Source organism: Chrysemys picta, chromosome 6, assembly GCF_011386835.1.
Source record: "Chrysemys picta bellii isolate R12L10 chromosome 6, ASM1138683v2, whole genome shotgun sequence".
Lineage (NCBI taxonomy): Eukaryota > Metazoa > Chordata > Testudines > Emydidae > Chrysemys > Chrysemys picta.
In genome coordinates this window covers 125563789-125589888 of record NC_088796.1, presented here as the reverse complement: position 1 = coordinate 125589888, position 26100 = coordinate 125563789, and the positions used below count along the sequence as shown (strand labels likewise).

The 26100-nt window shown below is 39.8% G+C and overlaps 1 protein-coding gene across 5 annotated transcripts in view; it reads left to right on the top strand.

Annotated features, from left to right (window-relative positions):
• The window catches only part of PCGF3 (polycomb group ring finger 3), an 82062-nt gene extending 57615 nt beyond the window's left edge, over window positions 1-24447 (top strand). For 4 of the 5 annotated variants that reach the window (XM_065549784.1, XM_042859142.2, XM_008174211.4 and 1 more), the window contains 7 exons: window positions 2128-2224; window positions 6290-6345; window positions 7644-7754; window positions 9859-9947; window positions 13873-14010; window positions 16247-16327; window positions 19147-24447. In XM_065549784.1, coding sequence (XP_065405856.1) covers window positions 2128-2224; window positions 6290-6345; window positions 7644-7754; window positions 9859-9947; window positions 13873-14010; window positions 16247-16327; window positions 19147-19194 — 620 coding nt within the window. In that variant the 3' untranslated portion in view covers window positions 19195-24447. The other variant, XM_065549783.1, reaches the window with a different exon arrangement.
• Window positions 24448-26100: the final 1653 nt, after the last annotated feature.

Genomic DNA, 26100 nt, shown 5'->3' with positions numbered 1-26100 from the left:
TTGTTTTCTACTAACTGGAAGATTCCAAGGCACTATATGGGCACTGGTGGGATGGCTCACATGTCTGGTTGCTACTTATTGCTTTCAGGGATACCCAAACCTTTAGAATTTCAGGGATTCCATCTGTCATGTTAGGAACTTAAAACTAGGGTGAGAATCCCTGCAGAGGATAAGAATTATGGGGAAAGTCAATTTCTTCCATCTCTTCCCATGCTTTTTTCCTTCATATGTATCTTGGTAATTATAACTCTCCAGTCTTATGACTTGGTCAGGACAAACTCCAACAGATGCTGTGCTTTGGTAGCTATTAACAGTCTTCTGCTGTTCATGCCTTTTCATTAACAATGGCAATAACAAAATGCAGCTTCTGTTAAATTGTTTTAATACTTCATCTTCTACCTTGATACTTGGACGGCAGCGTGTATATGAAAGCTGTCTTAATCTGTCATGAAAAGTTATGCTCCAAATATAGATTTTTTTTATCTTCAGCATTCAAAAGGATAATAAAAGATAAAAAAATATAGATAACCAAAAAAAAAAAAAAACCCAGCAGGAATGAAAATGTAAGAAAGGTGGTGCAGGATGTTGCAGTGGATAGTGACTGCTGTTTTCTAGTGGATGCTTTTTAAAATAAACATTCTGAATTATAGTTTAAAATAAGAAAAAAACCTTACAATTGAGTTTAAAGCTATAAATGATGGGTCTGATTCTGCTTTCATTGACTCATTGAGAGCAGGATTTGGGCCTCCTGGGCTTCCTCTCTGCATGAGAATCTGCTAGTCTGGACCCCTTCACCTGTGTAGAATCCCACTGATGCAGATTCCTCTGCAGGATCTGGGCTTCAGTGAGCAGTACTACTAGACTTGGTTTATCGTTCAGGATAAGAATGCTGTCCTACTAGTTAAGTCAATGACAACAGCTGCTAGCAATGTTATCTTAAATGTAATGACTGAAAATACTGTAATACATTCATACATTACACCTTTGCTTTGCTGACTTTTGGCTTTTGATTTGTAATTATTCTTCAAACATACATCAACTTGTCTGAGAGGTAGATGGCACTGTTTAACTGCAGAAAGTATACCTCTGTAACTTAGTCGTTAGAACTCTTATAACACTGTTGGGTAAAAATAATGAATCAGCCTGAGCTATTGGAAAGATGCTCACTTACCCAAATTTCCCACTTTATATTTACACAGAAATTTTAGTAACTCAAACATCATTAGAAAAAAGAAAAATATTTAGCTGTAATTTATTTATCACATAAGTAATTACTGTTTGCAGTGTTGTATTTGCGTTGGTCCTAGGATATTAGGGAGACAACCTGGGTGAAGTAATATCTTTTATTGGACCAACTTCTGTTGGAGAAAGACAAGCTTTTAAGCTACACAGTCCAGAAGAAGAGCTCTGCGTAGGTCAAAATCTTGTCTCTTTCACCCATCTTGTCTCTCTAATCAATTACTGTCCAAGTAAATAATTTTGTATGATTTTCTTTAAACAGCTAGTAGTATTTGGTTAAAATGCGTAACTTGTTTGTAAATTTCTGTAAAATGAAATGAACAGAATTATGTGTGTAGACTTTGAAACAGGTCCAAAAGCAAACTATTGTGCAGTGCTCTATTGTGATGTACGTTGTGTTTGGTGTGAGGTGAAATAGCACCTGAATGCCCTTTCAGCTAGGAGCTGCATGTTCACTAAACAGCAACTTCTCGAAGGAAATATTTTCCTTGCCCCAAGTTTATTTTCTTGGCTCAATTTCCTTTCGTTTACAGCCACAGCTCAAAGTTTCTTTCTAGCATATGGTATTTTGGGTTGTGTATTATGTATTCTAATAGTTTTGAAGTAAGCTTTACCTGTTCAGGAACAGGACAATAACATAGTATGTCCTTCATATGTTGTTTATAATCTACCATTGTTCTAAGAACTCCCATGAAAGATAATGGAAATTGTGTGTTGTTCAGTGGTATACTAGAAACTTATTTACATAAAATTTAAGGGACAAAATCTGAATTGTGTGAGAGTTGTTCTGTGGCTATTTGTATGTAAGTTAATTTCTTTTAAAATAGTCACAAGAACACAAATGTGAACTTGTTTTTTTTTTCTTCCTAATTATAAATGTGTCTGCAGTCTGTAGAAGTTGCCTGGTGAAGTATTTGGAGGAAAATAACACCTGTCCAACATGTAGAATTGTTATACATCAGAGCCATCCGCTACAGTATATCGGGTAAGTGTGCTGCATACAATGAAAATCACAGATAATTAAAATCTCCGCAGGTCATGTGTAGATATCTCACATTATGGCACAGTTCTTTACTAGATTATCTTACTTCTCTGCTATTCTTTCTTAAATACTTAAAGTGAGCAGCTTGATTTGAAATCAAAATAATGGTTCTGTGTAAGCAAAGTGGGAGATTCAAAGATCACTTCAAAGGTCAAACTTAATGTGTTTGTCAAATTTAAGAACAAGCGAAATATTTGTCTATTTTTTACCAATTTCTACTGAAGTTTAGTTGGATTTAGTAATTTCTGGTTAGACTGTATCTGGTTCTCATAGGCTATATAGAATCTATTTCTGATTGTGCGAATGACATGTTTATCTAATATTTCATTATATTCACATGACTGACAGGTAGTTCAAATGTATTTTTTGTTATGGCAGATGCACTTTGGTTTTAATGTTTTACTTGAGGTACTATTCAAAGACTGAAATCTGAAGGTGGCAGCATTGTCATTGTTTAGTCTTCTGAGTGACTGTTAATTTGCAGGATAATCTAATTATACACAACAGAGGTGAAGCAGCAGAAAGGTTAGTCCGGTAGCTCCCGACCTCTTTTGGTTGGAGCCAATGCTGAAGGATTTGTACCTGCCCTACTCATATCCCCACAGCCACTCAATGTCTGTTCACAACATGGCCTAGCGTGGTTGTGGTATCCTGCCTGTATTGTCCTCTCTTCCTGTGTCTCTACTGTATAATATTTTTGCAGGTTGTGCTTTCCCATACTTTTTCTCCTACAGTTTCCTCTCAACTTAAATATTTCTAAGGCATCGGTCACCATGATAATCAACTGCTGATATTTCCTCACCTGGCTTGGTCAACCCTAAAGAACTGCACCATTGCAGCTTTCACTGCTGAAAAGGCAGCGCTGTAAGTTGGATCGGGGCAGTGCATCCATACCAGCTATTCCTTTTAAGCTGCACTTCTGCCCTGCCTCCAAGCAAAGTATTTGATGAAATTGTTAGTTGCACTACTTTGAATATGTATCCCACAGTCCCTGGCACAGATGCTGAAAGCAGGGGATTTTGAAAAGTGTAGTCAACCCCCTGCCTTCCTCCCCCCCATTTTCTAGTTGATGACACACATTGGGGGAGTGGTAAATAATGAAGAAGACAGGTCACTGACTGAGAACGATCTGGATCACTTGATGAGCTGATGCTTTTTAATATGGCTAGTGTAACTGTGTACATCTAGGAACTAAGAACGTAGGCCGTGCTGACAGGATGGGGGATTCTATTCTGGAAGCAGTGACTCGAAAAAGATTGGGGGATCCTGGTGAATAATCAGTCGAATATGAACTCCTGTGTGACACTGTCCAAAAGGATTAGTGCAGTCGTGGGATGCATAAAAACAGGAAACTCAAGTTTCCCAGAGAGGTTATTTTACCTCTGTATTTGGCACTGGTGCCACTGCTGCTGGAATCCTGTATCCAGAGCTCTGGTGTCTGTTGATAAATTGGAGAGAGCTCAGGGAAGAGGCACGAGAATGATTAAAGTATTGGAAAACTTGGCTTATAGTGATTAGTTTCAAGAAGCTCTATCTATTTAGCTTAAGGAAGAGAAGGTTAAGGGGTGACTTGATTACAGTCTATAAGTACCTATATTGGAACAAATATTTGATAATGAGCTCTTCAGTCTAGCAGAGAAAGGCTTAACATAATTCAGTGGCTGGAAGTTGAATCGAGACAAATTCAGGCTGGAAATAAGGTGTAAACTTTTAACAGCGAGAGGAGTAACCATTGAAAAAATTTGCCAAGGGTCGTGGAGGATTCTCCATCACTAGTAACTTTTGAATCAAAATTGGATGTCTATCTAAGAGATTCTCTAGGAATTATTTTGGGAAAGTTGTCTGGCCTGTGTTATACAAAAGTCAGACTAGATGATCACAACGGTTCCTTTGTTCAAGCTGCTGTTGAAGATATACGATTTTTGGAATGGAGAATTGTTTTATATAAGTCTTAATTCTGTTAATCACTTGTTATGCAGACCCATAGCTCAACTTCTTCCCCTTCACAGACCCCAGTCCAGCTGGGAAATAGGTAATCTAAGCAACTCTCGTGATTCAGAAGTGAGAATGCAGTTAAGTTTTCATACCTGCTTGCTGCTGTGGGTTGGTTACTGTAGATTGACTGACTGCTTGACTATGGTTCATTTATATTGAAATGCTCTTGGTGAAGCTTCTGCAATCTGGAAATAGACCCCTCACATCCATGTTAGAGACTTAGCTACCTTTTAGTGTTCCATTAGTTCATTTAAACCTAATTGTCCTCCTCCAGCTCTGAAAATATTGATTAAAAAGTTGAAGTAACTAATAAACTGCTACTAACTCTGTTACTACTGTTTCTGTCTGGTTTAAGTGGTCTCCACTGTTGCGGAGTACTACTGAGAACTGACCTCTGTTATGAGCATACACTCCTGCTGTGGAGTCAGAGCCAGCGCTCAACATGGTCAATTTTTCCAGGGTAATGCCAGATATCAGCTGGGATGGGTATATTTTTAAAATTATTGCACTGTTTTTGCTTGATATTTGAACTTGGTGGTATCGGTTCAGAGGTCTGGTAATATTCTGGCCCTTTCAAATGGTAACTTTTCTAGATAGAATTGCCCTTTCTTGATTTTTTTGTTTTGTTTTGTTTGAACTTCTGTTGAAAGCAAATCAATAGATTAGCCTCTCCGAGGAGGTTGAGGGCTAGAGGTTTAGGGTCTTGACCAATTTTACTTTTCCCCCCCTCCATGCCTAGTGTCAGGCCACTTTACCTTTCTGCTTAAGAATCACTGGACAACACAGCTTCTTGAGCCGCTCATTGCTGCTCTGAAATTTGAATGGAAGTGGTTGGATTAAGAGCAATTTACTGCCTCTGCACATAAACAGCCGAATGTACGGGCTTAACTCCGTTTTCTTGATTTATGTGCTTTTCCTATGCATGCTTTTCTCTAGCTGTTTGTTAGAAAAGGAGCATATTATGGATAGTTCCTCCAAACATCCCCAAATGCGGGCTTGAAGGACCTAGGGATGTTAATGTCTCCTAGTGTCGCTGTGCATTCTCATAACAAAATGGTCTATCTCTATCTATTTATATAGGAATGTTGGTCTAATCCCATATGGGCAAATTCATTGCTAGTGGAAATGGGTAAATCTCTGTTGAAGTTGTAGTTTCACCAATTTACCACCAGCAAAGAATGTGGTATGTAACTTCATGAAACAGCTGTGTATGGAGGAAAACAAAATCTTCTAGACTCTGTTTAAAATAGCTGTAAGAGAAATAAGACTTTGTAACAGAATAGGGACCCTGTAATTTAGTTAGTCAAGCTTCATAGCAGCAGAAACAGCTGGGACCAGATTCTCTGGTGCAGTGCACTATAACGAATGAAAATTTGATTTAAGTATTGTTCCACATGTATGAGAAATGTACAGTTATTCATAAAGATGTTTGTACCATTGCAAACCTTCAGTAATATCCTTCAGCTGATACTGTGCTGAATAGGAAGGCTGTGTTAAAGTGTATTTTTCCTCATCTTGAGTCAAAAATTGCCTGTCTTAGGTCAAAATTCTATCAAGGTATAGTAAAATGTGCATTACCAACATGTGTACCTTGATGCAGTTGGACACAATTCCACATTCTGCTCTAGACGGATCATTCATGTTCTTCTGTGTTCCGTTAAGGGTGGACTTCAGAAAATTCACACAGCCTGTTAACATTCTAGTATGTCATCCTCCACATCACCTGGGCCACTTTGTTACCTCCTGCCTCGACTATTGGGGGCCTTATCAGGCTTTCTTTCTCATTTTGCTCCCTCCTGTCCGCTAAAATCATTTTCTCATATGACGTCTTTCTGATGTTCAAGTATAAATCTGAATATTCTCTACTGTGATGTTTAAAAGTCTATATTCCTGTTTGCATAATCTATTTAATCTTGGAGTCTTTCTCTTTAAGTGAGATGACCTTTAGAATAGAGATGATTGATTAAAAAACAGGAAGTTTTCAAATTCTAATTGTTTTGTTCTTTTTGCCAGTCATGACAGAACAATGCAAGATATTGTTTACAAACTTGTGCCAGGCCTTCAAGAAGGTAAGTCTTGGTAGGTCTTATTTTAGCTGTAAATGTTAGATTTACAAAGAGCTACGGTGCATGTTTAAGGGATAGCATAGGTTTTTCATCTGTCTGTCTGCTGCTTTTAGACAAAGATAGTGGTGACAAAAATATACAGTGGAAGCATTTCTGCACTTATTCAAATTCTAGCACTGATTTTACTTTAACAGAAAGCACATATTTGAAGGATAATGTTCGACAAAAGTAATGCTAACACCCAGTAATGAAAATTGTGGGGATGTTTCAGGAAAATTTAAAACATTGTATAATGTTGCATAACACTTTAAAGCAAACTTTTTTTGTGTTGGCATTATATTTTGTATGCACATTTTGTTTTAAATTCTACATTTATTCCATCATTTGGTTGCTGCTTTCCCAAGTTGTCAAAAGTGAAGCATTTAATGCAGAGAAAGTGTTTAGTTTCAGCATAATTTTCTTCCTTTTGTTAGATTGCATACTTTAGGCCTTTGCTAACAGGTAACTTCTAATTTGTGTGCTTCTTCTCATAACAGTAATATTTTGACAATAATGGGTGTCTTGAGCTGAAGGAATATTCTATACTAACTACTGGGCCATTCTCATTTTTTTTAATAGTGTTTTACTGCCTTTCTTATGTTTAGGTGGAAAACTTTCATTGAAACTAAGTTGCCAAGTCAAGAGGACATTCTCTCACTTTTAAATATGCAAGCTTAATTAAAGAGACTATATATAAATGAAATTCTTCCAGGCTAAAAATTAGAAGTAGGGAGAAAAAAGGAAATTCAGAATCTCTTATATGTGTAACTGAACAGGCATGTATCATGTACTTCAACTGAGAGATTTGTAGAAGGATACCTGGAAAAATATGGAGTAGCTTAAATTCCATATGATCTGAAATCACAGAAATGATGTAGTAGCAGCCTCAGAAGATGAGGTGGTTATTGTACAGCTGAATGACAAGATATGTGGTGTAGCTTGGTAAAATGGTAATTAGGAAGAGCAGAGATGCAGCCAAAAGTGAAGGGATAGTGGTGTTCACACTCAGATAATGACAGGTTTCAGAGTAGCAGCCGTGTTAGTCTGTATCCGCAAAAAGAACAGGAGTACTTGTGGCACCTTAGAGACTAACAAATTTGTTAGTCTCTAAGGTGCCACAAGTACTCCTGTTCTTTTTACACTCAGATAAGTGCCTCTTCTTGCTGGGAAGTGTCTTCTATGAGGAAGTGGGAGGAGTTTGAAACAATTTTATAAATGTTACATTGGCACTTATTAATGAAACTGTTTAAATTTTTAAACAGCGGAAATGAGAAAGCAGAGAGAATTCTATCATAAACTGGGCATGGAAGTACCAGGGGACATCAAAGGGGAGACATGCTCTGCTAAGCAACATTTAGATTCGCATCGGAATGGTAATTTATTTTTGTTTGCTTTCTTTAGAAAAATGCCATTATGCTGATAAGGTTATTCTAAACACCAATCATAATTATAGAAATTGTTATGTAGTATTGTATATTGTGAATGTGACTGCATTAAACATTTAATGGTGTTAAGCTGTACTACTCCTGGAGAAATTCTGTGCCCTATGCGCACACAGAATTCATGTCCCCCACAGATTTCTTTGCTTCCCCGCAGAAAAATGTCTTTCTGAAAGGGGAAGCAAAGGGAAGTTGCAAGAGCGGTCACACACTCCTTCCTAGCAGCTCAGGCACATAGTTTCATGCACCCGGAGCAGCAGGCGGAGAGGCAAATAATCATGGTGGCTCCTATCCTGCACTGGGATCAGCTGCTAGACCTACCTCCAGAAACCTTCCCTGGCTGCAGGAAGTTCAGCATCCTCCCTTGCTTCCTGCCCTCATCACACCTCAGCCGCGGGGAAGGGGTCACTGTATGGGGAGCTGCTCCCCTGTCCGCCCAACCTCCTGCATCTGGACCCCCCCCTACTCAGACCCCTCCTGTCAAGCCTCACCCCATACACCCAGAAACCCTCCTCCCCCCACACCCCTCAATACCTGAACCCTATCCTGCTGAACCTCAACCTCTACGTCTGGAGACCCCCTGCACCCAGACCCCCATCTGTGCACCCAGACCACCCCCTGCACCTGGACCACCTCAACAAGCTTTATCACACCCAGAAACCCCAGAACAAGCCTCTGTGCATCCAGATTCCCTCCGCACCTGGACTCCTCACTGAGCTGTCTGCACCCAGATTGTCCCACACACCGAGCGCCTCCCCACTTGGTTCCTGCCTGATTGAGCCTGCCTGCCCACACCTGGTGCATTTGGCATGGAGGGGCAGGGGCCCGGGGTGTTTCTGGGGCAGTCCCTGCCCTTGCGCTGTGTCAGGTTGGGTGCAGCCTCACTGCCAACTCAGTGTCCTGGGACAGGGGAGGGAGGCTGTAGGGGGATATCCCACCTCTGTGCAGCCAGTGGCCTGTGCTCTCCAGTGCCATGCTGGAACCTCCACATTTATTCCTTGACAAATAAAACTTGCAGAATTTTTAATTTTTTGGCGCAGAACTCCCTCAGGAGTACTATACGCTCACCTCCTGGGGTGTGGTGAGGCCGCTTTGCATCACACCACCCCTACCCTTAAACCATCTTAACTGGCCATAGGAAGACCACCCCAGCATGGGGGATCTTTTGGAGTAGGGCTGGTATAGGAGCTCCTACGCTACCATGATACTGGCTGCTAGCAAAGTTGGGCATGGTGAGGGTTATGGTCTGCTGATACCCAGTTGCCACCATGGACCTGTGGGACTGTTGACAGTTGCTTAAAGTAGCAAGCCCAAGATTTGGTAGAGAGCAAAGGTCACATTCCTGAGCTGTGCTTTCCCCTTTTGCTATATCCAGGGATTTGGGCCATAATTTTGTTTCAATCAGTAGAGATTGATTGTGCATGCATAATTCAACCTCCCCCGCAAAATTTCCCATTAAATATAGTTTTTAGTGACCAAAAAGAAAGTATTACACAACAGTTTTAGCATTTACTTAACATTTGAGTGAACAGCACATCAATGCATAAAGCTAGAGATATCGCACTCTAACGCTAGGAACTTTGAGCACTTAGGGCTGGCTTTATATTTTGCTAATAAATGTAATACCATAAGGCTTCCTTTTGGGAGGAAGAGGGATAGAAATTACTGCGTATATAATACTTGGCAGAGTTGGCATTTCTTTGGCAACCTGAAGTTTTTGAACGTCCTAACTTTTGAATACAATCTTGGAACAGTAATGGTGAATTGATAATTGATAAGGAGAATTTTTTTTTTTAAACTTAGGTGCACTGCCCGTGAATCTGCATCTAGCTAAATATGCATTCAGACAATACCAAAGATGATTAAGCTCCTTTTCAATTTTTATAAAATGAGCTCACCCCCCAGTCTGACGCATTCAAAAACTCATAAAACCCCATTTGCTTTCTCTTGATTTGATTTTTGTTACTATCGATTGAGATTACTTACGGTTTAACATCTTTTAATTTCATGATTATAACGCATTCCTTTCTCATTTAAGGTGAAACTAAAGCTGATGAGAGTTCAAACAAAGAAACATCAGAAGAAAAACAGGAAGAAGATAATGACTATCACAGAAGTGATGAACAGGTAGAATATCTTTCAGGCAACTTTTACTTTGAAATCAGCCACGTTTTTTTAGTTTTAGGTTGCCATTTAGCTTTATTTTCATTGTGCTATGAAGGACGAATAATCTTTATATCCATAGGTTCAATTGATGGAAGCCAGGCACTGTTTTTCCATGCTTTTTAGTAGAATGTATAAAGTTGGACCAAGTGCCTTTATGTGTAGGGAAGGGGGTGATGGTCATTTTTCAAGAAAATCTCATTAACGATCAGTGGCACTTATAATTGTGATTGTCCTCTAGCCTGAAGTGAATTAAAAAATGTGCCTCAAAACTGGTATGTGAGGTCTGTGGCTGAGAAAATTACTCTATAAAAATGAGTAATTTAAATCTAGAACTTTATCTAACACCTTAAAATATATTTTAATATAGATGATGATTTTTTGCTACTTTGTAGCAAAAACAGAAAGGAAGAAAGAGAACTTACTGACCTCTTTTTATACTCAAGATCAGGACCAAAATATCTGTCATAGGACCAGCTCCATAGCCCCTGACCTAGGCAAAGCAATGGATTGCCTAGCCTGCTGCTTGGATGAGAGCCAGATGGCTGAGGCAAAATCCATAGAAGCTGGAGTTGTGATGTTGGTTGGGAAAAACCAGAAAAAATGGCAGATTCCACCTCCACTGAGGGTGTTCGGTTGTCATTTGTGGGGCAGGTGCATTTTATCAATCTGTCTGGACTGTCCTCTACTATCAGATGGGTAGCCGTGTTAGTCTGGATCTGTAAAAAGCAACAGAGAGTCCTTGCTTGCCATACTTGACTTGACACCATGCAAGGCACTGCATTTAGCCGGATGGAATGGCCGACGAAGTGGGCATTCACCCACGAAAGCTTATGCTCCAATACATCTGTTAGTCTTAAAGGTGCCACAGGACTCTCTGTTGCTTTTTACAGATCCAGACTAACATGGCTACCCCTCTGATACTTGACACGGTGTAGAATAAACTAACTCATCCGTTACGGATTTCCCCCACCACCACCACCACCACTCCCATAAAGCATAGGAAACCATGCTTTTAAATCTACACTGGCTTCCCATCCCCCAAGTACTGGCTACAGTTGAAGGTGTTGGCTTTTACCTATAAAGACATAAATGGCCTGGGACCTACTTTCCTGAAAGATGACCCCTCAATGAGGATGCCACCCAGATACAGGGCCTCTGGCAAAGCATTCTCTGAAGGCTCCTTTAGGTTTGGGACACTCGTTCTGTGTCTGAAGCTGCTCTCATTAATCTACCTCGTGGCACACTGCAAGTCCCATTTGTGTTTCCCCAAGCTATGAAGGGTTGGAAGGATGCCAGTAGGAGATGATTAAACACCTTACCCATGTCTACCCCTGCTGGGTGGGGATTTAGTGCTTTTTACTAGGCAAAGTGGGAGTCCATGGAGCAGTCTGTAACTCTACTTTTATCATGTGGCCAAGAGTGTCCCAAGCAAAGGATCTCCACCCTTCCAGTGCTTTTGTGTGTGTGTGTGTGTGTGTGTGTGTGTGTGTGTGTGTGTGTAAACAAGAGATGCGAGTTGATTAGTCTAATTTTAAGGTTATTAACACATTAAATCGGAGCTTCAGAATAGACTGTCAGGAGCTACTGAGCTTGCTTTGACTTCCTGCAAGTTCCGGAGCCAGGCCTGGGGAGGCAAAAGGAAGCAACAAGGGAGGGGTTGTCTATTCGTCAGTTCTCCTGGGCAAAGCCCAGTGAGGAGATGGAGAGTTACCCTCTCCTGCATACCGAAAGTTTGGAGGTTGCAAGAAGGCTTTGTGGGAGAATTTCAGGGGGATTTTCCCCTTCCTATACACCTGCTCAGGACTGCATGAGGAGACACTGTACCTCTTGTGACCCACAGCCAACTCCCCGGCAAACCTTAGGAGGTTCATGTAGGGCCCAACACCATGAACCTCGGTAAGCTTTGCCAGTCCCCGGTGAGCATTAATAACTTCATGCAAGAATATGTGGAGCCTAAGGTTCATTTGTAGGGCCCTACCAAATTCACAGTCCATTTTGGCCAATTTCATGGTCATAGGATTTTATAAATTGTAAATTTCATAATTTCAGCTCTTTAAATTTGAAATTTCAAGGTGGTGTAGTTTTAGGGGTCCTGACCCAAAAAGGAGTTGGGGGGGAGGTGAGGGGCGGTTGCAAGATCATTGTGGGGGGTGTCTTTGTGGTACTGCTACTCTTACCCAGCAGAAATGCTGCCTTCAGAGCTGGGCAGCTGGAGAGCGGCGGCTGCTGGCCGGGAGCCCAGCTCTGAAGGCAGAGTTGCCGTCAGCAGCAGCGCAGAAGTAAGGATGGCATGTTATGGTATTGCCACCCTTACTTCTGCACTGCTGCTGGCGGGGCGCTGCTTTCAGAGCTTGACACCTGGCCAACAGCTACCACTCTCTCACCTCCCAGCTCTGAAGGCAGTGCAGAAATAAGGGTGGCAAAATAACCCTGTGACCTCCTCCTGCAACTCCCTTTTGGGTCAGGACCCCCAATTTGAGAAACGCTGGTCTCCCCTGTGAAATCTGTTTAGTATAGGGTAAAAGCACACAAGACCAGATTTCATGGTCCGTGATGCATTTTTCATGGCTGTGAATTTGGTAGGGCCCTACTCATTTGGGATGGGGACCCTGATAAGTTGCCTAATGTGGTGGGGTTTGGTGACAAATCACTAAGATTTGGGGGGGGGCTGATGGCACTTTGCTAAGTGGAGCTCTGTTGCCATGCACCACCTATGGCAGAACCTTCTCTGCTCCTGGAAGTCGTGAAGATTGTCCCCTGTTCTGCTTTTCATGCTTCCCACAGTGCAGTGTTCTTCACAGTATCAGTTTAGGATTAGTTAAAAATTAAACTGTAATATAAAAGTACCTTGTTACGGTTTAGTACCTGTTAGTAAGGCTATGATTTTGGGACAGCTGTCAGTGTTCATGGTAATCGTAAATTTGAATAAAGTTAGTTACCCCTGCAGGAGAGGCTTCCTTCCCTTCCAAATATTGCAGTCTGGCCCACGTGGTTGCAGGACCACTCAGGTTTGGTGCATCCACCCCATGTAGATGGTGATGGGGTGGACGTGCCAAATCTGAGTGGTCCTGCAACCATGTGGGCCAGGTCACAATGCCCGGACCAACAAACTTGGCTTAGCCTTGTGGGATAGGAGCTGCCACTGTGGAGTGAGTGTGGAGAGAGCTTGCTGTCCAAGCCACCCCACATCCCCATAGGCCATCTGCTTTCCTCCATTTCTGTGATATGCTTTTTTCCCCCTGCACCTCTGTCATGACATTTATTAAAATTTCCATGAAAAAATCATAGCCTAGCCTAACCTATCTAATTTGAGCAAAAATCTTTTGGTGTTTTACTAGCTTTCTTTTGAATTTTTTTATCAGTTTTCTTGTAACACCTTTAAATCTCAGACAACATAACTTTTGAGTTGATAATCCTTTTTAAAACATGCATGTAATCTGAATGTACATTAACATGGCCTTTAAAGTTATGTAAAGATGACACTGTAAACAGTCATTGAAAAAGTGAAGGTGGTTTTCACACTGTGCACTTGTTACAGTGTTTACACCTTTGGTTTGTGGTTTGACCTTGACTACTCCTGAGTTAGTCCGAACGACCTCTAAAATGTACAGATTAGTGGCTGTCAACTTCTATCCAGACATTTAAGAGTTAAATGAAGTGTAACTGCGGATACAGACTAACACGGCTGCTACTCTGAAACCTGTAGGCTGACAAGTTATAGACAACGCCTTTGCTTTAAGGAAGGTGACAGTGAACATTTGACTTCAAAGATGTTTAATTTTTAAGTTATTTTGCTAGACCAATGAAGGCTGCCTATAGAATGCCTAATCAGGATGGCAGGAAATCCTATTAACCCACCCTGGGTTGTGTTTGCTTTTCCCTGAAGGTAAGCATCTGCTTGGAATGCAATAGCAGCAAATTGCGTGGATTGAAACGAAAATGGATCCGCTGCTCAGCGCAAGCAACAGTCTTACATCTAAAGAAGTTCATTGCCAAAAAACTTAACCTTTCTTCTTTTAATGAGGTACTATTTTAACATCAGAGAAGATCACACTGTAAATAGAAAGCTTGTAGCAAGCGTATGAAGCTCATTGTTTTAAAAGCAAAGCTTTTCCTTGTAATCTTGTTCTTCGAGAGAACTGAACACACCACTTCTCAGGTAAAATGTGATTATTGCAGTAGGCCTTAAATAGCTTTTTCGTCTGAGCTGGATCTAGGCAAATCTGTCAGCCTTTTTATAAAAATAAATGAACCTCTCCACAGTTCTGAAACATCCTCTCCCATGCTCTGAATACAACCTACAAAAACAGCCAGGCTTTCAGACTCCGAACCCTTCCCCTTCCTACCTGACCACAGCCACAATATGAATGTTGAAGCACTTACCTCTTTCCTTCCCCAACTTAATCCTCTGGGGTTTCAGCCCTTGTTAGTTCTTGGGCTAGTAATACGAGCCACATGGCTTGTCTAATACTGTAACACCTCTTTTTCCACATCCAGTTTTAAATGATTGTCATTAAAGTAAGGTTTGGCATAGTCTTCCACTAGTGTTATATGTTTATCTGATCGTGTGTGTAAGAGAAAATGGAGAATTTCACCCCAGTGCATAGGGCCAGTGCCAGGGCTGTCCACCACTGAAGTCTTTTTTTAAGCCATATAGCTTAAGTGGTCCATAGCCCTTGTGTTGCTGTTACACACAAGGATGAATTTCACCCAAAGTATAGGGTCAGCATGTATCCAACATAAACTGGAGGGACGACTGCTGGTTATGCTCCTTCGCTTCCTTGCAGGTGGATCATCTTCCAAAGTGGAAAAACTAGGAGACTGTGGGTCACTGGGAAGCCATTTGGTGGGGGGAAAGAGAGGTGAATGAAGAAGTAGGAAGAAAAAGGGGGTCGTCATCTTCCCTCTGACCTCCCCCATTTCAGATTGTAAAACTAGGACACATTATGAAGGGCAGCATCCATATAAACAGTACCATCCTCTCCTCACACAATCTAGTACTTACTCTACCATGTCCTAGCTCAACGGACATGCCACCAGTTCATTCACAGCCTCATTCCCAATTGAGTGTTGCGTTGGTATTCAGCACTGCCAACTCCTCATCTGCTTCCCAGCTCAGAACTTCCTTCCTGCTCAGAAATACCCCCATCCCCACTTACACACCTCTCTCTTCTCTTCCTACCTAACCTCTCCACAGCCCTGAAACATCCTCTCCCATGCTCAGAATACAACCTACAAAAACAGCCAGGCTTTCAGACTCTGAACCCTTCCCCTTCCTACCTGACCACAGCCACAATCATCCACTCCTAGCACCACTCAGTGTGTAATCTATCTACCTACCTCTATTCAGAATTATTGTGAAGGCTACTCTTACTTAAAATAGAAATTGTCAACTGAAACAGCTTCACTTCTTCATGTATATAACAAGAGACCACCTGTACCCTTGTTATAGTCACCAATTAAAAAACTTCTTTGAGTAATGTGAAGGAACATGCTTAATTTTATTGGCTCTCAATTGTATGTATAAGTGGTCTTTTCCTCTGTGTGGTCGCATGGAGTTCTCACAAAGGGAAGTTGCATGCCTGTCCCAAGTGAAGAATAGACTTAAGCACTGAAGTAATTACACACTTAAATTATCTAAATTATCACAGAGACTCTTCCTGGTTCTAACACCTTTTTACTAAAATGTTAGTTTTCAAATCTGCAAAAAGCTACTGTAGCCAATGTTCATTTATATAAAACGTCATCCCTGTGAGGGAGAGACCAGCCATTAAAAATACAGCTTCCAACCCAGGTTGTCATCTGCCATATGATGCCTAGAGAGACAAGGCGGGTGAGGGAATATCTTTTATGGCACCAACTTCTGCTGGTGAGAGAGACAAGCTTTCGACCTCACAGAGCTCTTCTTGAGGTCTGGGAAATGTATTTAGCTGTGTCACTCTGAGTACAAGATGGAACAGATTGTTTAGCATGAGTAGTTAACACACATTTCAAGGGACCATTCAGTGTGAAAGTCACTTCAAGGTAAAAGCTCAAAAGCTTGTCTCTCTCACCAACAGAAGTTGGTTCAATAAAAGATATTACCCCACCCACCTTGTCTCTCTAACTCCCACAGTGTGGCAAGGGTTAGGATTTTTCCATTGTCTTCAGATGATTCTGGACATGTTTAACATGACTTTTATCCATGTGCATTGTCTTGTCTCAGAAGTGTGCTCTTTGTGTCCCTTAATGAATTTAAGTCTCTCTTCCTTTTCAATCAGCTGGATATATTATGCAATGAAGAAATTCTTGGCAAGGACCATACGCTCAAATTTGTAGTTGTCACTAGATGGAGATTTAAGGTACGACACAACTGCTTTTTCATTAATTCACTCATATTTAGAATTAAAATTAAGTCATTAACCTGGTTATAGAACAGAGTTCATAAAGTATCTGTCGTACACAGTTTTATACCTGCAGTAACTTTAAAACTGGCTAAAAAATTGGTTAAAAGTCCATCCTGGTTCAGAGGCAAAGTGAAAGCAACAACTAGAAATAAAGAACAATATATAACAACTGGGGAAAGAGGGGAAGTAGATAGTTATGACTATAAATTAGTAGTTATGAAGTGTAGAAAATTGGAAAGAGAACGCTAAAGACAACAGGAAAATATCCATGGCTGGCGAGGCTAAGGATAGTAGGTTTTTCAGATAAATCAGGAAAAAGTGAAATTCTAACAGTGATATAGCCTCTTTACTAATGTTAATAATGCAGAAAAGGTAAAAGTGATCAATGTATAGTTCTGTATTTGGAAAGAAGCAAGATGATATACTTGTGTTACGTGACGAGGATGAACTACTTTTCAGTCCATTAGGAACTGAGGGCATTAAGGAGCTAGGGATGATGATGATAATTAGCTCTTATATGGTGCTTTTTATCAGATCTCAGTGGTTTACAAAGCAGATAAGAAACATTATCCCCATTTTACAGATGGGGAAACTGAGGCACATGGAGATGAAGTGACTTACCAAAGGTCATCCAGCAGGCCTAGATAATGGGCACCCAAGAGCCCTAAAAGGGTTGGTTCAGGACATCTCTGGATTGCTGGTGCCGTTTATTATTTATATTACCATAGCATCTAGGAGCCCTTGGAATAATGGGGAAATTCCAGAAGATGGGAAGAGTTTCTCCACAACTGGAGATGGGACACTGGGTGGGGTTGGCCATTACTCTGAGGTGGTTCAGACAATCTCTTTCTCGATGCCCAGCTGGTGTCCTGCTCACATACTGATTGCTAGATTTGGGGATGGGAAAGAATATTTCCCTAGGTCAGGTTGGCTGGGACTTGGGGTTTTTTGCCTTCCTCTGCAGCATGGGATGTGGTTTGCCTGCTGGGATCATCTGGGCATAACTCACCAAATCTATTCCCGGTCATTGCAGAGGCTTCAGGCATTGGTGGCACCTTGGTCTCTCATGTTCTCTCCCTGTGACACACAATAGTTTAGTTTCCTGAGGTCTGGAATGCTTTGGTCTAACTAAAGTCTTCAGCCTTAATAGAAAAAGGTGAAAACCAATGGCCTGTGGTATGCAGGAGGTCAGACTAAAAGATCTCATGGTCCCTTCTGGCCTGAAACTATGCATGTTGGCACAACATTAGCAAAGGGCAAGCAGGATGACGTGGGTAAATAGCCTGACATCAATCCCAGGCAAAAAAATGGAGAAGCTGATACAGGATTCAAACAATATAGAATTGAAGGATGGGCAAATAATTAATGCCAGCCAACATGGTTTTATGGAAAATGTCTTGTTAAGCCTGATTTTGTTTTTTGACAATTTCGAATTTGGTTAATAAAGGTAGTTGCGTAGATGTAATATTCTTACACTTTTGTAAGGGGTTCAACTTAGTACTACACAGCATTCTGGTTTTAAAAATTAGAACTATAAATATCAATAAAACACCCATAAATAGATCTGTTGACTGACAGATCTCAAAGTAATGGTCAATAGGGAATACTCATTGAGTGGGATGTTTTTAGTGGGGTTCCCCAGTGATCAGTGCTAGACCTATGCTTTTTGGTATTTTTATCAAAGATCTGAAAGTGAATATAAAATTATTGCTGATAAAATTTGCAGAGGACACTCAGATTGGCCAGGTGCTAAATAAAGATGAGGCCAGGGCAGTCATACAGAATGATCTAGATCGCTTGCTAAGCTGGGCCCGTTCAAACAAATTATATTTGCCAAAGGCAGTGTGACATATCTAGGAAGAAGGAAATGCAGGCCAGACCTACAGAATGGGGGACTGTATCTTACACAGCAGTAACGCTGAAAATGATTATGGGGTCGTAGTGGTGGACAAGCAGCTCAGCGTGTGCTCCAAATATGATACTGTGGATGTGATCGTTGGCCATATAAAAAGGGGAGTAATGAACTAGAATAGGGAAGTGATTTTACTTCTATATGTGGCATCGGTGAGACCGCTACTGGAATACTGGGTCCAATTCTGGTGTCTACCTTTTAAAAAAGATGTTGAAAAATTGGAGAGGGTGAAGAGAAAAGCTATTAAAATGATTTGAAGGTTGGAAAAAATACCTTTATGGTAGCAAAGAGTCCTGTGGCACCTTATAGACTAACAGACGTATTGGAGCATGAGCTTTCGTGGGTGAATACCCACTTTGTCGACTGTGATACCTTATGGTGAGACTTAGAACTCAATCTGTTTAGTTTATCAAAAATAATATTGATAGGTAACTTGATTATAGTGTAAAAGTACCTTCATGGGTAGAAATTGCTGAGTTCTAAAAGGCTTTCTAAGCTAGCAGAGAATGACATAACAAGAATTAGTGGCTGGAAGTTGGTCAGACACATTCAGATTAGAAATAAGACAAATTTTTAGCAGTGAAGGTAGTTACCTTGGTAGTTTGTTCTAAAGGTTAAGTGGTGGATTCTCCATCTCATCTCTTCAAAGCAGACTGGATGTTGTAATTGGGCTCAATGTTCAGCTAACAGGGTGAAATTCTGTGATCTGTTCTACATAAAGTCAGACTAGATGATACATGGCCAGTCCCTTCTGGCCTTAAAATATAAATCAATAATGTATTTTGATGAGTTGATTACCTATCACCTAGGAGGATTCATTTTGCTTTTGCTTCTTAAATTAGCTCATTATTTTATCTTGCAGAAAGCACCTCTCCTGCTACATTACAGACCCAAAATGGACTTGCTGTAAGAGACCTTTATTGTCCTTCTGGACAGCGTTTTTTGCAGAGACTATCATCAGGCACCTTCTTAGTGCATCACTTAACTCACATGTGACACGAACCAGCAGAATTTTTTGGAAGACTGTAGTGCTCTCACAGCCAACCAACCTTCTGAATATTTCTTCTGGGGACGTGTTGCCCAGATTTCTGGACAGAAAATATTTATACTTTTTTTGTACGAAAGAAATAAATCACAAGAGGACACTACCAGCACTAAGTTTACAGATCCTGAAAACACTTCACAGTTCCATGTAGCTCAACTTGATTCATCTCTTTGCTGCAGTTACACAAATATAAGTTAAAATGTTGTGGGGGTGATTTAAAAGGTTGTTTTTGACACCAAAATTACCTTTAGTTACTTTCCATCTTTTGAAACTTCTAAAGCTTATTTTGATATATTCTGCAAGATGTTCCTGTCTTACATAGTATGCCTCAGTTATTTTGGCTTTCATTGAGCCCTTTGAAGAGCATTGAACGTACCTTATGATTATAGAGACTGGTGATATTTATGCTGCATTAAAAACTTCCTAAAAATCTAGGCATCTGAAAACGTCACGAGTTTCACACAATGCTTGATCTCATTTTATATTTCATTAATGCTTTGGCATCCTCTGCATGTTTTGATGAGGCTAATGAAAATGCATTTACTTTTTTAACATGGCCCAATATTTTGCTGTGGCATAAATTGCATCCGATCATAACACAAGAGTACTCAAAGTGCTAAGTTTGTGAATTTTAAGGTAGACTTGTCTTATACAGTAGGGGCTTGCAGAAATCTATTTTTTCTTTAGGGAAATTTTTTTTTTTTTTTGCTACATTTGTAACTAGTGGTTATTTTGGGAAACATACCCCATAGAAAATTACACAAGTTTCCATTTCACTGGTTTAAAAATTCAGCTGTTAATTACTGATCAGTTCTAGATTTCCTTTAATGGTTTCCTTTAGAAGCCATTGTTTTCTTTAGTGCCCTCATTGGCTATCTTGGAGGTCAGATTAGATCGTAGGGGTACCTTCTGGTCTTAAAATCTATTAATCTACCTTTTGTGTTCAGCCTCGAGAGATGCAGGCACTACTCTATGCATGTCATCAAGTCCGCGCTCAGATAATGCTTAGAGGAGTGTTAACTAATAAAAAAAAAAAAATCTTGAAAGCCTTTTAAAAATAGGTGACTTAAAAAAACTGTTCATATTGGTTGAATGTGATTTCTGCAAGCGATATACTGTATAACAGATAATAAAATATGAAATGTTAAAATGTTTGACTGGCACAGGGATTGTAAGATACTGAAAAGAGGGTGTGCAGTATGACACACTGGCAGCTGGAGGTTATTACTTTCCTTTTAAACGCTTAGGAGGGAAAGTTCCCCTGTCAGCGGAAAACACCAGTTTTGTATACATATTATTAAACCCTTTTATTCCTTCATAAGGCAAATGTCACTGGCTAACATAAGCATTATGCCTGTTGGCACCATCCTACTCCATCCAGTTGTGCTCCTCTGCCCTGCAAGAAATCATTATTTAAAATCAGATTCAACATCAGGAAGTAAATCCTGAGAAATCCTGGCTTATCCAAACATGTACATGCACCACCTCCCTGAAACAGCATGTTTCTGTGTGCCTCCTTACACATTCTTAGCTGGAGCCCTCTGTTCCTCCATTTGCCTCCTCCCTTAGCTTTCCTACTGCCACATTTGTGAGAGGGAATACAGTCTCACCTGTGTATATTTCAAAACAGCGTTCTAAAGCTGCAGTCTTTGATTTTTATTCATAATCATAGAGGTGAATGAGGAGGAAATCAGAATGGGTGCGAATGGAGAAACAAGGGAAATCTACTAGACTAGTAGGAGTGCAATCTGCAAATCTAGGGCATGAGAGAGGTAAATGTACTGAGGGCTCGTTGGGCCAGGCAGGACGACTTTCACATCTGGGCCTGGAGTATTTCAGCGTTGGAGGGTGGGGGAATAGAATTTAGCTCTGGTTTGGTCTTTCTGTTCGTGTATGCACCTACCTGCGATTCAGCTTTTATCTACATATAACTTGTATTTTTTTTTTTCAAGTGTCGGAAGAGGAAAGGGGAGACTTCAGTAGTTTAGTTTTAGCAACTGGCCTTTTGTGAGCTTTTCACAAAATGAACCTAGGTGATGTGACCCTATATGTCAATTGTTTTACTAAGACTTTGTGGAGCTGTTAATCAGTTGTCCGCATTGTGGGGTGTGTCAGGGAACTTCAGCCAAGTGTGACCCTATCCTAATCAATCTGATTCATTTGTATCTAAGGGTTTAATAAATATATATACATGATGTGTCTACCTCAGAATATGCACTACAGCAGCATTTTGTAAAACCAGACGTTACTGCAGTGCCATTGAAGTACATCAGAATTTGAATATTTTCCTGTTTAATAAAACTGAGGAGCGATTAAACAGTATGAACATGCAAATTCAGAAAACCCTCTGCCATTCAGTTCTAACTCTCACTGTATCAATCTACAGTACAGAATATATATTTGTAAGTTTGTAGCTATCTTTGGAATCACTTGAATTTGCTATGGTGCTATATCAATATATTTAAATCTCTGTTGATACCTGTATAGATACATAAATCTGAAGCCTGTATTAACACCAACAGCTGGTTATAGCTCATAATTGTGTGTAACTCTGCTTTTTAAAATGTATTAACCTGATAAAACCTCAGTGGTAAAAATACCTATTTTTCTAAATTGCATCATGTCAGAATATCTTCACTACAGAAACTATTTCCCATAGGGGTTTGCTGCACCATTTGGTTTGATTTTTAGCGTTGTAGAAAGAGTAGCATACAATTAAATTCAACAGTCAGTGTGAGACCTTAAGGATTCTATTTCTGAAATTTTTGTTTTACTTCTGTGAAGCTTAAGAGACAGTTGATTTAATGTCAAAATTATATTGGGGAAAAATAACTATTGATTTTTTTTAATATTGTTTAACGTCTGAAAGCCAGGCTCAGCTTAGATATCTCTTGGTCCTGCTTGGTCATGTTCAGTTTATTTTGGTTTTAGTGAAGATGGAGTTACTGTGAAGTAGTTTTCACAACTGCTTACGCTGGTAAATAATTGCAGTACAAGTATCTCGTTGCATTACCCTCAGCAGCAATGAGACTAATTACCCAGGCTCATAGTCTCACTAGATATAGTTTTCATTTAAAATAGATAATTCAGATAGAATATATAATATTGAATTTAAATAAGATTTGGGGGTTTTACAAAAAAAAATTAACTTTATAAAATTATTTATTCTATTTTAAGCCTTCTATCTTATTTTACCATCCAAGTATTTTGGTTTCAATGGTCCAGCTTTATTTACGGGCATATAAAATGAAATTGTGAGATGTTTTTACAAGCTTCTTCCTTTTACTTTGAGTTTGAGTAGTTTTTATTTGATGTTTTTGTATGGATAAAGAGCATTACTTATGCTTTTGTGCAATAGGTTTGAAACATGCATTTATAAGGCATACGTTTAAATTGTAAATGTAGCATCTACTTACCGCTAAATTGAGAAGGAATGTAGGTGGGATTTTTAAAATGTACATTCAAATGGGTTTTTGTTTGTTTTTTTTATTTTTTATTTTGGGGGGGGGTTATTATTATTTTGAAGTGAAGTTTGGGGTTTTAAAATTGTGTGTAAGTGCAAGAACTACCTGTCAGCAATATTTTAAAATAAATGATCTGGCAAGAAACATTAATGTGAATTGTGGAAGCAATCTGCAAGACTTGCAGCCTATCCGAAATTGTTTTTGTGCCATTGTTACGTCTGGTATCTTTGTGTACCATCTAACCTGGGAATATTTATTTTGTATTGGTTGTGCAATACTACACACAACACTATAACCTCTGGGGATATGGGACCATATGAAATATCAGACTACAACTATGATGGTGCTATTTTTTCCAATAGGCTCTGAGCCTTTGAAAGCTTATCTGGCTCTATTGTCTTCATAACAGCATAATTAGTCTTAGGAGAGTCATTGGCTTCCCCCCCCCCCCCCCCCCCCCGCCCCGCCTCCCCAATGAATGGTAAATGTAGTAGTATAGCTACCCTGTTTTACAATTATTTTAATCTTACCATTGAGATAAATGTAATAGGAAAAAGCCAACCAGTTTGTACATCAACAGATGAGTCTTTGATAAATTTATATTGTAATCAGTACTTAAGAAATGCATTTAATGCAGACAACTTAAACTGTATTCTGCAGAAAAATCCAGTTTCTGTATTTCCTCAGGTAATCACTTCAGTTCAGACGCTTCACTGGAAGTTTTAAAGCAACCTACACATTTGTTCCTCTGCTTCAAAGTTAAAGAAAAGAAAAAATCCCATCGTATAGGCTAGACTTTTTGCGTAACTTAACTATAATGGAGAGGTTCTCTTAACATTTCCTTAGGTACCAAGTGCAGAGAGAACACTTATTTTAAGGTGCATAATTTAGCTTTGAACTGCCCTTTGATTCTGCGCTTTGATGAAAGCGGAGTTTAGGTACAGATTTTCTGGAAACTTTGCTCCTCATGGTAAGCCCACGTTTTTTATTTTTAATACTATTGAGTTTGAATTTGCTCATGTACAAACTTAAGCTCCAGTCCTGCAATCTGATCCACCTGGTAGATCCTTATGCCCTCACGGAATCCAGTTGAAGTCAATGTGGCCTGCCCCAGAGCAGATTGTAGGATTGGGGCGTAAAGGTCCAATGCTGCAAATCCTTACCTTGTAACTTTACTCACATGGATGGTTCCATTTAAATCAGTGGGATTATTCACAGGAGCAGAGTTACTTAGCGGCATGCCTGTTGAAGTCCTTTTAACTTACAACATTGGTTTAATATAATCCTTAACATCCAAATGATTTAACTGGACAAAAGGAAACTTCTTTTTTTCTGGAACAAGATTAATTTAGGGTTAAGGGACAATAAGCCAGTGCAACCACTAAGCCTTTATCCTCAATATGTGGTATATAAAGATACTGAAACTATCACAATATAAAATCATATTTTTGACTTAGTTTCATTTGAAAGTTTACATTTTTTTATGCTTTGTGTTGCTGTGTAATTTTTGTACTATTGGTGGCTAGTTTTTGTCTGAATAAGCCTTTGGGGATTATTGCTTAATGTTTTGATTTTATGATAGTGAAGCTTGTATTCAGTGTTTTGCCAATTAATATTATATGCTTGTTAATAAAAGCAAAAAAGCTAACTAAAATTCTCTCAGGCTGAAAGTTTGTCCATTTCCCCCCCAAGAACCTAAAGGACTAGCTAATACAATACAACGGTACTATATAATACTGCATATACCGGAACAATCCCCTATATATAGTTCTATAATGCATCTCCCCCCGAACTGTATACCCTTTTTTTTTTTGCTTGAATCCAACACTAGCACTGAACAAAACGTTACACTAAATACCAAACTTCTTAAATTGGTAAAATGTTTGTGCCAAATAAATGGCACTCTGTTCATTAGCAAATAAAGTGACTTTTGTTGCATGGAGGAGGTAATTGTAGGTGCTTTGGACTCTTCGTGCATTTATGCGTATGGATATATTTGCCACACTGTACATGGTATCAGATTTACTCCTCATCTGCTAATGTCGCCGTGCGGGGTCATATTGGAGTCCAACCTTCTGTTGGACACAATTAACAAATGTTAAATAAAAAAACCAACCTGCCCAAATCCTTATTTTGTTTTAATTGTTAATCATTGACAGATACTAATAGTCTATTTTCTCTCTGGTTGAAAGCTAGAAAAGGTCTTAGGCTAGCTAAACTGCCACTCCGGAGAGTGTTGGTTCATGAACCAGAGGTAAATTTGCCTTCAAAGAGTTGATCTAATTTGTGGTTGCTTTCTGGGTTATTTTAGTGGTTTCTTCCCTAACTATTTAAGATCGTCAAGAATGATGTAGGAACTCCTCAAAAGGATTAACAGTTTTAGGTTTAAATGAATCTCAAGGTTAATCTAGATACTCTAGTAAACTGCAAAGCATATAAAAACCTAGGTGAATTTCTTTGCAGTATCTGCATTCAGTAATTGCGTGTGGTGTTTTCTTCATATTGGGAGAGGCAAAAGGTTTAATATTTCTGCCATTTTGCTAGGAATTGTAAGGAACTCTGGTTCTAAACCTTGTAGCGGTCTGTTCCTGCACTTGCACTAACGGTAGTGATGTGTAATCGTCCTGAGGCGATGAGGCCCACTAGATAGTTTTGCCATTGACTGGCCATTTAAATACTGGTGGGAGAAATCTGTCTCAGAAAGGTCACTTTGTTCATGTGTGTCACTAAAAAGTGAATAAATAATAAACTTCTAAGTTTAGCACTAATTCTGCTGTGTCAGCAAGCACTATATTTCATAAACCTCCTTATTCTCCTTGTTAGTTGATCGATCATTTCTCCATGACTTTGCTTTGTTGGTTGCTTGAAAACGCTCCTACAGACCAGTGATGTATGCATGGGTGTTTCTGGTTAGTCCAGCACACTGCACTATTAGCAAGTATTCCAGGCATCTAGAGAGAAATTAGCAGTGCTAGAAACCAACTGATGTCCTTCCCAATAGTGTAATTGTATGTTCCACACTGCCCCTCTTGTAACTTGCTGGAATAGTTCAGTGATGACCAACTGTCTTTGCCTGCTGTAACCCTTGAGCCATGGCCTACACAAAAATACATAGGAACACACATCTGCACGCTAGTCTAATGTTTTTAATAGCGTCTACATGGTGAGAAAGTTGCTCAGGTGTACAGTGAGAATGATGCGCCCATATACCTCATTTCAGGAATGGATAAAGGCACCGCCATCAGCATCTGTTGTGAATGTGACCTTTTGAAATATGCTGTTGCAAACCTTGTTTTATAAGTTCCTG